This window comes from Meleagris gallopavo, chromosome 12, assembly GCF_905368555.1.
Source record: "Meleagris gallopavo chromosome 12, MGAL_WU_HG_1.1, whole genome shotgun sequence".
Taxonomy (NCBI): domain Eukaryota; kingdom Metazoa; phylum Chordata; class Aves; order Galliformes; family Phasianidae; genus Meleagris; species Meleagris gallopavo.
Window position 1 is genome coordinate 13,464,748 of NC_139415.1, and position 13,345 is coordinate 13,478,092.

General features: G+C 43.9%; 1 protein-coding gene across 9 annotated transcripts in view; it reads right to left on the minus strand.

Moving 5' to 3' along the window:
* Positions 1-13,345, minus strand: part of AKAP13 (A-kinase anchoring protein 13) — a 199,102-nt gene that overhangs the window by 63,825 nt on the left and 121,932 nt on the right. Inside the window, exon 1 of one of the 9 annotated variants that reach the window (XM_085234176.1) lies at positions 5,632-6,357. The exons of the other annotated variants lie outside the window; for them this stretch is intronic. Within the exon in view, the coding sequence (XP_085090302.1) occupies positions 5,632-5,712 (81 nt within the window). The 5' untranslated portion in view covers positions 5,713-6,357. Of the gene's footprint in view, positions 1-5,631; positions 6,358-13,345 lie in introns of those variants that run through there. 9 annotated transcript variants of the gene reach the window in all.

The window sequence follows — 13,345 nt, forward strand, 5'->3', positions numbered from 1 at the left end:
CCGAAGCCTGACTGTGTTTATCTGCAGCTCAGACTCTGAATGAATCATGGGAGCATGTCCCCAGGCACCAAAAAGTGAATCCCAGAGGGTTTTCTGTGTGCCTGTGAAACGCTAGCAGACCGAATGTCCAAAGAGAGCTTCAGGACAGCAGCTGGGGCTGCAGGCAGCAGACAGTTGTGCTGTTCATTCTGGGCACGCACGCCTGAATTTCCTGAATCTCAGAGACATTTTCCTGCAGACGTTTAATTTGAAACTCGACGTGACTTAGTACAGAAGCCTCTTTGCATAAGAAAAGGACAGCACTAGACAATCTGCGAGCCAAACAGGCCGCGATGTTCTCCATCATGTGGGAGCTATTAGTGACCGCCAGCCTCTATTCCCTCTACTTCCTATTCAGCATCTCCCCCGGCTCTTCCTTCCTTTCCCCCGCACACCCATCTGTCCGGGGGAGTTCTCTAACCCTTTCCAGTCCTCTCAGAGTCTGCCCACAGAATCTGTTCCTCCTCCTCAGATGACATTTCAAAGTTGCCTCTCCTCACTTCTGCTGCGCTGGCTTTTGGGGACCAGTTATCATGCCCTTCGCAGCCTCCTACAAGGGACTGCCCCCATATGAGAGCTTCCCTTCCAAGGCAGGCACTGGAGCTTCTCAAACCTGCCAGACCTTCCTGTAACTCAGAAGATTTAGATGGGGTGATAACCATAGCAAAGCCCTTTTCTTCCTCCCCCTGATTTCATCTAAACTCTTCTGACAGCGCTTCCATTTCACAACAAGAACACACTGACCTCTCAGGAAATCTTCTCCTGCTTTGAAAGTTTGCACTTGTCACCATCACAGTTACCAGTATAAATCAGCACCAAACATCCCTGAGCAGAAGGAACATGATTTTAATTTTCGTTTCCTAGCAAATCTCTAGAGATTCATCTTCTTTCCACATTGTTTTAACTTTGTCCTAATTTTATAAGTTTCCATTTCTCTCTCCTTTTCTTTTTTTTTTCCAGCTTCCAATCTAGCATAAAGGAAAATATTTAATAGAGTAATTTGAGCTTGCTTGCTGTATCATTAAGTACTTGTGCACCACACTGAGCAGTAACAGACATTAGAAAAGATTTGAATAACCTATAGAAGAATTAGAAAAGCAAAAATTAAACTTTAATTGCAATTATAACTAATCTGTTCCATAATCAGAAATGATAAAACTGTTTCAAAAGTTTTAATGCAAATCTAAACTTTTCTTTAGGAACTTTGCTCAAAAAAATTCCTGTAGGGATACTGGGATACTCTTTTCAATGTTTCTTCTAACAAACTTCTAACTTTACAGCTTCATTGGTAACAGAATAATCTGGTTGTTGCTTTTTAATTCCTGAACTATGAATTAAAGCTAATTCATCCCCTTCAAAAAAAAAAAAAAAAATCAAACACCTTTTAAGATCCTGCAAAACTCTTGGAAGAGCAGTGTGAGGGATGGGGCACCTGGAAAAGGATTTCCTCCTTCAGCAGCCACTGATACAAACAAATTGCACCTGCACAAAGCTCAAGAGCAAAAATTCAAAGCGATGCTTGGATAATCACCTTTCCACATAGCATTGGGACATATCAATTTACTTACAGTTTTAGATAGATAGATAGATATTGTAATTCCCTGCGTATTTTCTTGCCTTAGGCTTACTGGAAGGTTTTACAGTGTGGATGAAGGACACAGAGACCATCCTCCAATGTATCTCAAAAAGGACAAAGTGACAACACTTTCCTATTATCTATTTATCACCCAGTGTAGTCAATACACTACATCAAACCTTCTACCTTTATTGAATGCCAGCATAGGTACAACAATTTTTCATGGAGGTCCTTGCTCACAGCAACTAGCACACAGTGCTGAAAAGAACACTAAAGGAAGAAGCTCCTACAACCACAGAACACATTAAATGGCTGAATAAATTAGCACTTTGTGGTATAAGGGCACTGCTGAATTCCTAGAGTACGCTTTTCTTCCTGGCAAAGTCCCAAATGAGAAAGTGAGCATCTTTGCCCAAGAACATTTTCCGCCCTTGGCACTGGGGGATCTTCCACCAGTAGCAGAATTAGAGTTCTGTTAATAACAACCTTTAATTAAGCTTTGAATACAAGAACAATGGCTTTACATAAAAAATAACAAGTCCTGACTAAAAATGGGAGCAATTAACCTTGGGCGCATAAATGTTTGTGTGAAAACCCTTCCATTTCATTTAAGCTATCCTCCCTGTTCTAGTTCTACACGAGGCATGAACAAATAAAGTTCTCTGCATCGTAATAAATACACCTCTTAATACTGAACCCTTCAGGAACAAAATCACTGTGGGTAGACACTGTTTTCAGGATTAAAGTTTAGATTCGCTTTAGGGCCACAAAATTCAATGACAAAGGACAGTGCTTCCCTCAGCCCCAGGCCCCAAAGCAGGAAAGAAGATGGTGCAGCTCAGTGAGAGCTGTTTATCCAAAGGGCAGCTAACTGAAAACTTTTTTCCCTACTTAAGACATTCTGCTTACCAGTAACAGCTTGAGCATTCATCTACAGAGCTGTAATGTAGACAGGATCAATGAAAAAAATGGAAAAAAAAAAACACATTTCCAGTTGTGATTGCTCAGTCTCCCATTCTCAAAACAAGCCAATTTCTTATTCTCTAACTGCAAAGAACAGGCTTGTCATCCAGATTTGGACACTTCTCTAACTGCATGTACTTGCAAGGTGCCAGCTCTGGTGGTATCTGTACTCTGTCCCCAGACAGCTTTATTTGTGGTGGCAGGCACCACATGGGATACAGCTGCCAACTCACACCGGGCCCATTCAGACTTCCCATTTTGGGCCTAGGAATAACACAGCACTTACTGCTTTACCCTGGTCAGCCTGGAGCTGACTGGGGCTCAATTAATCATTCAGCAAGGAGATATCCCACCCAACCCACACCTTCTTCATCTGCTGCAATGCGATCTCAGAAGGAAAGATGATGTCAAATTGTTATGCCATTTCTGCATCAACTAGGGCTTTCTGTACAGTGGCAAACCACTGTGGTCAATAACCAAGAACATCGTGTTTGCATTGCTGGAGCAGCAAAAAGAGCTACAGTAAAGATGAAATTCTACCCTCAACAGCAAGCTAAGACATGGATTTACCCACTGCCTCTTGTGCTCATGTGTGGGGAGGAAGAAGAACATATCTTAAAGCAAAAAATAACTGTGTGCATCAGCCCTCAAAATTGCTGAGGGCTTTTTTTTTTTGTAACTTTACAAACCACTTTTTCAGGCACAATCTAAACACGGAAAATTTTAGCCCCAACATAGCAATCCTTAAGAAGGCACACGCATTGCAAAATAGCTGGTAGGATCCAAAATTCTTTTGCAACTGTATCAGGCTGGATGGGGCTCTGAGCACCTGATCAGCTGTAGGTGTCTCTGTTCACTGCAGGGGAGCCGGACCAGATGGCCTTCAGGGGTCCCTTCCAATTCAAATGATTCTGTGGTTCTATGAAAATACCATCTATAAACATATAGCAGCCAAAATGACAAAAGACATTCTTTGTTCACAACTTGTTCCAGTTGTCTTCCCCATCAGCTGTTTTTCTTTCCTATGTCATGATTACTGAGTTCCTCATCTTCAAATGAAGAAAAGAAACAAATTCACCTACCAACCAAAGAAAAGGCAGCTTACACAAGGCCAAACTGAAAGGTGTCAGGCACTTAACAGGTGCCTTGTTCCAGTTTCATTCCAATCAAACACTGTAAATGGAGACTCGGTTTTGCTGTAAGGATATTTATTTACTATTCAATGTTTGACACTTAAGAAAAGTCTACACACTGAAATATGGTGACCTAGATAAGTATTTTAATTTAAAACAAAACCAACCAAAGAAAAAAAAGCAAACCTCAAATAGCTCTCTCGTTAAGGGTCTGATCCAGCTCCCATTAACGTCAAGAGATGATCTGCCACTGACGCAGTCTAATGCTGGCTTAGATCCCTGGATCATCAAAATTTAATTTAATCTACTGGTTATGCTATAGAAACCAGCTAAAACATAAGAATGACTAAATAACAAGATTAAGCTGCTTGTAACGAAGCTGTCACTAGCACCCTCTATTTTAAACATTTGCACTATTTACAGCCGATGTTCAGAGCAGCAATGCGTGCACACATGCACACATGTATGGACACTGAGTCATTTGCAGGAACAGACATCATAACCCACAGTTTTGAAACGCAATTAGGAAAATACTAGTGGGAACTAACAAGAGCCATACTTTGTTATAAAATCTAAGCTTTGCTGAACAAAAAGTAATTTAGGGAACTAATGACATCAGAAATACTGAAGTCAGATAATTATAGTGAATTACATTCAACCAAGGCATCCAGATACTCTTTATGAAGAAAGAGATTGTCTTTTTTATATTTGCAACCAAAGTTGTCAGGAATACCTCTTTTCCCAGTCTCATTAAGCAGTGATTCGACACAAGTAGTGTGTGCACAGTATGTCCACAGCTCTTAATGACTCATAAGGTTTATCTAGAGATTGAATCCCACGGGATTCAAACATTAAATAAAGGTTCAAACATTACTCAACAGGATCAAGTTGGTACAGAAAGCTAGTTGTAGTTATTTCTGCTTGGTGTCACATACACACAACACACAAGAACAAAACAAAAAAAAAAAAAACCAAAAAACCACCAAATGATTCATTCAATTAAAGTAAAAAGAAGAACTTTCATACCTAAACAATGCTAATTAACTTAAGAAGTGTTAGGTCCACTCTAGTGCATGTGAATTAGAGCCAGGATCACTGAAGATAAAAATATGTATCTCTTCAGTCTTTGTACCAGCCCTGAAAACGGGCACACAGCAAAACCCATGCAAAAGCAGCTCCATGGTGGTGCAGAAATCCACTGCCTCTGCTAAGAAAAGGAAACAGACAGAGAAGAAGAGACTGGCAGAAAGAAACACTCGTTCAGGAGTTAAGATATCAGAGGCAAGCTGTGTTTTGCAGTCTCTCTGGCTGCTTTCCGATTTCCATCCACTTTGCCAGGAAACTGCTGAAGCTCCAAAAAGCTGTGAGGGAGAAGACATTCCCAGACTGCCACTGTGCCATTTGGTGGAGCGCTTGCTAATTTTAGATTAGTGAAGGAACGCTGGGACAATTAGCCAAGAGCTGCTCCCGGCTCTTGCTCTGACCAACCTTCCAACAAAATTCACACCCGAACAACAAGAACAACACCTTTCAAACAAAAAACAGAGGCGAGGGAGGATCCACCGTGCCTTTTCCAGCAGGATATATCTTTGGGGAAAGGGGTGGGGGGGCCACATTTCACTCCAAAAATGAACACTGGGATTGAAAATCCTTGACTGAACGGCACAGTAAAAACACCTGTGACTTGTGAGGTTTGTAAAATACAACAGGAGTGTTTAAGGGGGAGAGAAGACCGGGCGGAAGACGGCCAGAATGGTTCTCTGGAAGTGTGGTTGCATGCTCAGATAATTCTGAGATAACAGCAAACCACTTCATGCTCACGACTGCAACCCGTCCGCATGCTGAAGGGCGCAAGCTCCTCCTGAACCCTGCAGCACCCGAGAGAAGGAGCAGGATAAGCAACGTAAACAACCACCATACCTTTAACAACACCACATCTACAGTCCTGTCCACCTTGGAGATGTCGCACAGGCTGTACCGCCTCTTGTGCCGTTCGTACATTTTGTCCAAAGGGCCGTGAGCAGAGGCAAAGTGTAGGGAGCAGAGCCCACCATGAACCCCAGAGTGCCTGCTGTGCTCCTGGCCACACGCTCAGAGAAGTCCCCGCCGCTCCGAGCCTCTCAACAGGAAAAAGAAAATCCCAGAGCTGCGACCAGTTGATAAAGTCTTCTTGGAACAGATTTGCTTATACAAACACAGGAACTTATAGAAAACAGAAGGTATATCGAGAGAGCTTTATACATATGATTATTACTTCTTTTGTAGCTGCTAAGAATGGTGTCAGCCTTCCTGTTATATGAATAATTAAAAGTTTTCCAGACAACTTTGATATCCGAAAAGCATCAGAATAAAAATTCTGATAGAGAACAAAAGCCAGACAGATGCGATAGGAACCCTGATGCTCCAAGGGAGAAAAGCAGAAGGAAGGCTCAGCCACGACGTGTCTGATTCAGAAGGAAAAAAAAAAAAAAAAAAAAAAGGAAAAAAGTCGATCACTGTATCCAAAGTAAATACTGTCACCAATGTGAGTTTTCTTTCAGCACACAAAGATGTGAAAGAAACAATAAAAAAAGGTGTTTTCTTCCTTTTGAGTCCGTCTGCCGTTCAGCCGAGCAGGCAGGAGGGCTGGGTTTTGCGTTAAGTTTAAATTTCTAATGACAGCACGGGGCAAAAGGAAAGAAAATAATGAAATAAAGCCACTCCCTCCTGGCCTGAGCTGGGACGGCCCTACTTGCCTTTTTAGTACTGCACCACCAGCGTTCTCAGCTTTGAAAATGTCTTTACAGTTGTGGAAGCATGATTCATCTCCTCAGAAAGAAAGAAAAGAAAAAAAAAAAAAAGAAAAAAAAAAGATGGGAGTGGAGGAAGAAAAAGCAGCAGCTTTCCATCAGCAGCTCCTTGCGCCTCCTGCTTCAGGCTCTCAGCGTGTTTGCTCGATACAAAGATGGAGAATTGAAGGGACGCGTTTTGGGAGAGGCGAGGAGAGGGAGGACGGCTGTGTTTCCCCCTGCCCTGGGACCAGGTAGATGACAGACAGACAGACAAATTCAGTCTCAGCGCTTCCCCAAAATGAGGATGGAAACTTATGATTCAATCAGTGTTACCCCCCCCCCCCAAAAAAAAAAAGCAAAAGATTTCAGTAACTCTTACTGAGGAAAATATAAGTTTATCTCTTTTATTCTGAGAAGCAGAGCTTTTTTTCCTTTGAGGAAAAAAAAAAAAGGGCAAACACACAGGGTTTCTCAGTTTTTCTAGCGCTGGGCTAGGCAGCAAGTCTCTCCCCTCTCAATAGCTCATTCACATCAGCTGGGCCCTGCATGCATGCTGCCACATGGTTTCCTGTTTTCAAACTGCCCCCTCGCAGCCCCCTCTGCTTTCCACCCCACCCTGACCTCACCAAGGAGAAAATGTTTCCATCCTTCCCTGGCTTTAGACATTCTCTCATTCACTGATTGAAAAGAGAACGGGGGCGGTTTAAAAAAAAAAAAAAAATAGAAAAAGAGAAGAAAAAGGGAAAGGAGGGGGCTCGGGTTGGATCAGAGTGCAGGAGTTTGCACTGAGGAAACTTGCTGCTTTGGTTTGGGGAGAAAGCTGGAAACAGAGGGATTGTTCAACTTATGTTGCAAAGCAGGAGACGCAGATGTTGGAACCACTGCTATCAAACCAACATTTAATTGCAGATCTCAAAAAGCCATCCTAACCAACAGCTGGTGGATGCTTCCACTGCGGATCAGAATGAGTTTGCAGCACATGAATGCAAGAAAACTCTTCCAAAGCAGACCTAAATCCAGAGATCCCACCGTGCTGGAGCTCCTCACTTTCTAGTGCTATCTGCTCTTCTGTCCATCCAAACTGAAGCTTGCCCGTGAGTTACACAGGGACTGACTCACACACACACGTCCTTGGTAAAATAATGAAAAATGGAAGTTTGCAGAAACGGTAGGCATTCTTTTGGGCTACGCTGCGTGTGACACCTCCAGTCTATAGAGTCAGATCATGCAAAAGCCTAATTACCCTCTGGATCCAGCAGGAAATGACGCTGGATGATAACGATGTCCCAGCTGAGGGCCATCATTACCTCACTGCTCGGTGGTGCAGTGACCAGGCTCAGCACTGGCACAGATGTGAGGAAGACCTCCATGCTGAAGCAGCGCAGGGACACAGCGTGTCACCTCCTCCCGGCACGTGGCTCTTACCTAGTCACTGCAAGGCATCCCACCCCGCTCTCACGAGGCTGCAGGCTCACCCTCACAACCCAAAGCTTCATGTCCCCAGCCCACAGCCAACTGGAAGGATCTCCTCTTAGGTCTCCCCTGCTCCAACATCCCCAGCGCGAGAGCTCAGCCAATGACTCTGTTCTTCCCAGTAACAAACAAAGCTTCTGCTTTCAGTATTAGGACATACACAAAATGTGGTAGTGCTCTGGGGACTTTCTGGAGTCACTGGTTTTCTCTACATGTAATGAATCCCAGTAATCACGTGCCCATCAAGATGAGGAATCAGAAATGGCTGTGACAGCATTCCAGCCCCTCAAACACTACCATAAAAGGCTGGGATTTCCTCAAATCTAAATTTACAAGACAGGAACCTATAAACAAAGCGTGTGAATTCAGGTCAGGTAAAGGAATCTGCAGCAGTCACCATGCCTTAATGATGCTCTACTGTTTGTTATGTAGCACCCATATATATTTTTTAACCAATACAGCAGTTTAACTTTATTTTCACATCACTCTGTTGGCATGTAAGGCTTCTCATCCACTGGTCAAGATTCACCCAAGGGACAACTTCACAGCTCTGTGCTTCACTTTAATGCACTTCACCTTTAATCACAGGGCCTCTCTCACAACTGGGAGATTGCCACTGAGCATTACGACTGGTGCATATTTCAGGAGATGTGAGATAGGTCAGCTCTTAGCTGCACCACCCCCATGTCGTTTGTGGCTGCACACACACTCACTCCCCCTTCCCAAAGGTAAGGAGAAATGAGAAATGTCTGTGGCCAAAGGAGGTGGAGAGATGAACTGGGAGATGTGCAACCTTCACAGCAGGAAATCAAGAAGAGGAGGACAGTTTTTCTAAGCTAGGCAGGAGCATCTTTGTATGGTTGAAAGCCACAGGTAACCCAGCATACACTGCCATGGGGCAGCAGGGAGCAGAAACTTCAGGTGCACATTGCAGGCAGGTTGAAAGGGCTGGCCAGGTGACTCCCAGGACTTGTGTCTGTGCCCTGCCTGTGACTCAGGAAGACCTGCCATCCTCCACAAGTACCGTGCTTTGATCTAGCGCGGATCAGGAAGCTAATGCCAACTGATCCACTTGGATGCTCTGTGCTTTCAGCCACAAAGTGAAATGATCAACAGAAAACAAATAAACCTGTAAGAAAAATCCCTGTCTCTCCCCTCTCTTCTCAATTTTAAGCTTCCAAATCCCTAATTTGTTCCAAGAGTTTTTTTCTGTGGTTATGTTCCTGACTCACAGCCAAGATCAGGAGGCCAGTGACGACTGCAAGCACCCGAAGTTCATCTCATCTTAATTTCCACCCATCTTGGACTGCTGGGGGGAGGAAAAGAAAAAGAAAAAAGCACACAAAAACCCCACATCATAATATAAACAAACAGCAGATAATGGGCCAGACATACTCCCACTTGGGAGGCCATCACTCCCTTCCCATGTTAGGTGGGGCTTTTGCTGCATTGTTTCAGGGTAGAAATCCTGCCCTGCACACAGCCCTGTGGACACACAGGCACGCAGAGGAGATGCAGAACGCAGGCTCAGCCCAGACAGAGCACAACAAAGGCTTCCAGCCCCTTCTGCCCATCTGTTTAAAGCGATCCTCTGAATGCCACGTGCACGTTTAAACATAACGCCGCATTCAGGCTCAGAAACAAAATGCACAAGACAAACAGAGGATAAGGATGAAAAAAAAAAAAACAACTCCATCAAGTGAATAATTTTGTCTTCTGCTTTCCCTTCCTGCAAGTGACTCAAAATGGAGAGGAGACGCGCGCAGCCCAGGCCATCGGCTGCTGATGCGACACTTCTGGGATGCTTATTGAAACCATCTGGAAGCACTGAGCTGCTCGGTGCAGACAGGAGTTTGAAACTATCCAATCGTTTCATATCCAAACCAAAGTCCAGTGTTGTGAATTTCAAGGGAAGGAAAAAAAAAAAAGAAAAAGCAAGCGCTCAGTTGCACCATATGATCTGTAACTCATCCAGATAAAACTTCTCCTCCTCTCCCCGCTAACAGATCTCTTAATGACAAGGAAATCATGGTTATTCTAGAACAGACAGCACTATTGTTATCTGTTTCAAATTACTTTTGCCATATAGTTATGAAACACTGAAAATGATGCAATCTGCAGAAATACTGAGGAGCATTAACATTTTAAACCGTGGCTCTGATAGGAACTAACGGAGCCGCACATGAAAGAATTCTCCCTCTCTTAAGCAAGTCAAAACCCACTATTGGGCACAAGATGCAGGAGATAATAAATTTGTCAGACAGCAAAAGAGAATAATTACAATTCAAACTGCTCTTTTCTTCAAAGAAATCAGCTTTTTGGAAAGTTATTTAAAAATTCTACGTTTCTGGCCTTGCCAGGAGAGACAAAACAGCTTCCTTTTTTTCCCCAAAACTAAATAAGGCAAAAGAAATCTGCACTCTAATACTGCAAAGCATGTAAGAGGAGTGCATCCAGACTGGATGGGAAAGCACATCCTGTGTGTCTGGGAGGCAGGTCAGCACTGCAGAGCACAAACCCAGGCAAATGCTCCAGCACAGGGTTTGGAGGCGAAGAGGCAGAGGCTGAGCACCAGCAGGCATCCATGCTGCACCCCTTAGTAAAGGTTAAGTGAAAGAAAGCATTTCTCATTCTTGCAAGAGGATTGCAAGATACAGAAGAGGGTTGAGATTGACCCCTTCCAGCCCAGCCTGTCCATCTGCATCATATCTTGGGCTAGGGTGTACCCCTATGGATGTGGCAAGACCCACCTGTGCCCAGCTGAGCAGCATCCTCTTAAGTGGGCAGCCCCAAAAGGATGGCTGTGATGCCGGATTCGCCTATGAATCCAAAAGAAAGACGTGGCAGGGAGAGGGGTGAGGATGGTCCCCCACAGACTGTCACGTGGATCCTGTCCATGACAAGCACTGTGCTGCTGTAGCCCAACTTAATCCATGGAGCAAATCTTCTGCAGCATCAAAACAAATCTGAATTTCCAGTCTGGGCATCCCCAGCTCTCCTGTATCCCCATTTAAATCATTCAGATCTTCACTCCAAGGTCTGGAGAAGGACATCTCCTTGCAGAGCCACCCTGTACTTCGGGAGACACAACTGAGCTGAATCCTGCATCCAGAGCCTCGTACAGCCACAGCCTGCGTTCCAGCTCAGAGACATAGCTGCCTAATAAAGTTGAAGAGCCACAAAGAAGGAATGAGGAGGACTTGGAAAGCTGTCAGACATATGGATACACGGAACGCATGGTTTGAGAAAACACAAAAACACCTTGAGAGACCTTCTGCCATTTCCTGACCTTCACTTTTCTAGCATTTCTCAGAGGCTTGCTGTACATTTGTCAGGAATTTCTATTGTGCAAATAACCTTCAGAAAAACGCCGAGGCTTTTGTCTGCCATGGAGCATGCCTGAACATCCTTTCAGAGGAAGCAAACTGCCCATCTTATTGCTCCCAAATGGTTACAGGAAAAACACATCCCACACACGAGATTAGCAACCTCTCAGCTGATCTTACATCAGTCTGCAACATACAGTTCTGCCTTTACCAAAAATAACTGCAAATGGGGATGGCTGGCTGAAGTGCTGTAGGAGCTTGGACAATGTCAGATAGTGTTAGCTCAGCTTCAATTTCACTTCATGTTTTTCGTTTCCAACGTGCAAATCGTATATTCTCACAATGAGAAATTATCTTTGCTGCCATCCTAGTAGCCCTGCACGTGGCCCACCATTGACAAACTCTCTCCAAAATGAGAATGTGTGGCTCAGGGGCTCAATCCCTGCAACTCCTACTGAAAGGCAGCTGAAAGAAAACAAATAACGGAAGAGTTAAAACAGGATTTGATCCCCACGTGGAATGTGATTATTGACCATTTTAGTAGCTCTGGGAGCAGTGCAGGTTCTGGTGATTCCAACCTCTGGGATCTGGAAAGATAATGGTGTAAATAAACAGATTTAAAGTAGGAAATTGTATTTATAGGGGTTTTCAAGCTACTGTAAGCATTACATGAGTCACTTGAAATTGGTTTGTACATAGCATCCCCTAAATACTTCAAGGGCTGCGCAATCCACGTGGTACCCAAACAAGCAATGCCCAGTAACTCATCCTGTAGGGGAGTTAATTTGTCTCAAATGCAGGAAAGATGAGGATGTTTCATTACCTATAAAGCTGACGAATTGAAAAGGAATTCTTCAATTGTATACCATGCATAACAAAAAAAAGCATATTTTGACATCACTGGGATAAATCTTTGATATGGACTGACACACAAGAAAAACTATGTTCCTTTATATCATAATAATATATACAGGGGCAGGCAGCACTGCCTGAGCCTCACCCTAATGAGATCAGGTCAAGGATAGGTCAGGGATGCTTCTATCAAAAGAGAGCTAAAAAACAGGGGCAGGATAGCAGATTGCATAGATGAATTGGCGGATAAAGCCCAAAGTGAGTGACGTACAGCATCAGGGAGTAAAATTAACAGACAATATAAAAGTGACACATCTTTAGCTGAGGAAATTATTCAAGTTTTACCATTCTTTCATGCTTCCACTGTAATCCAATTGAGAAGTAGTGAAGGTCATTCAAATGAATGAATCATGCCAGAAAATGATTCAGCTTCCCTCCCTTTTTCTTTTTTCCTTTTAATTGAAGTTGCTGGGATTCAGCCACCCTAGGAAGCCCACACGACCCCTGTACTGTCCTGGCCGGGCCCTCTGTCAAAAAGGAAAAAGTTATCTTTTCTTCCATCTTGTAACTTGACAATCTGCAATCTGGAAGGGAAAGCAACGCTTGATATAAAGGCACCCACCATATTTCCAGGTCAGTTTTTCAACTTGGCTGCTGTTGCAGGCAAGGGCTAGAGGACACTGTGGGACTTGTTTTGCCCTTCCAGTGTTTCTGTTTGCTTTGTGGGAAGGAGGAGCTCCAACCTGACTGGTAAGCGAGATGCTCTGCCCATGGCCAGGACCCTCTCTCCCCAGCAATAACAGGCACACCAGCACACCCTCCAACCTACACTTCTGTCCAACCAATATTTTCATACCCTCTCCCCATGTGTTTGGAAACTTGAAACAAAATCCAACACAAAGGTTGAGAGGAGGCATTTGGGTTCCAACTCCTGCCTGGGAGGTCTGCCTCAGGACCACAGGAGTACTAATTTGCTCACTGTTTCATCTGTTTCCCTGGTAGTCCTCTGTAAAGAATATTAAACAAACATGTATTAACAGCACAAGAACCAGGAAAGAATGTTAACCATATGAAATAAACCTGTTTTACTAATTTTTACACCACTTTTACCTCTCTGGTCTAAAGATGGGTATGCAAGGGCAAGGATTCACCAGGCTCACGAACGAAAGCCTTCTCTGCTCTGTTCAGACACTGCCATAAGCACTGCTACAC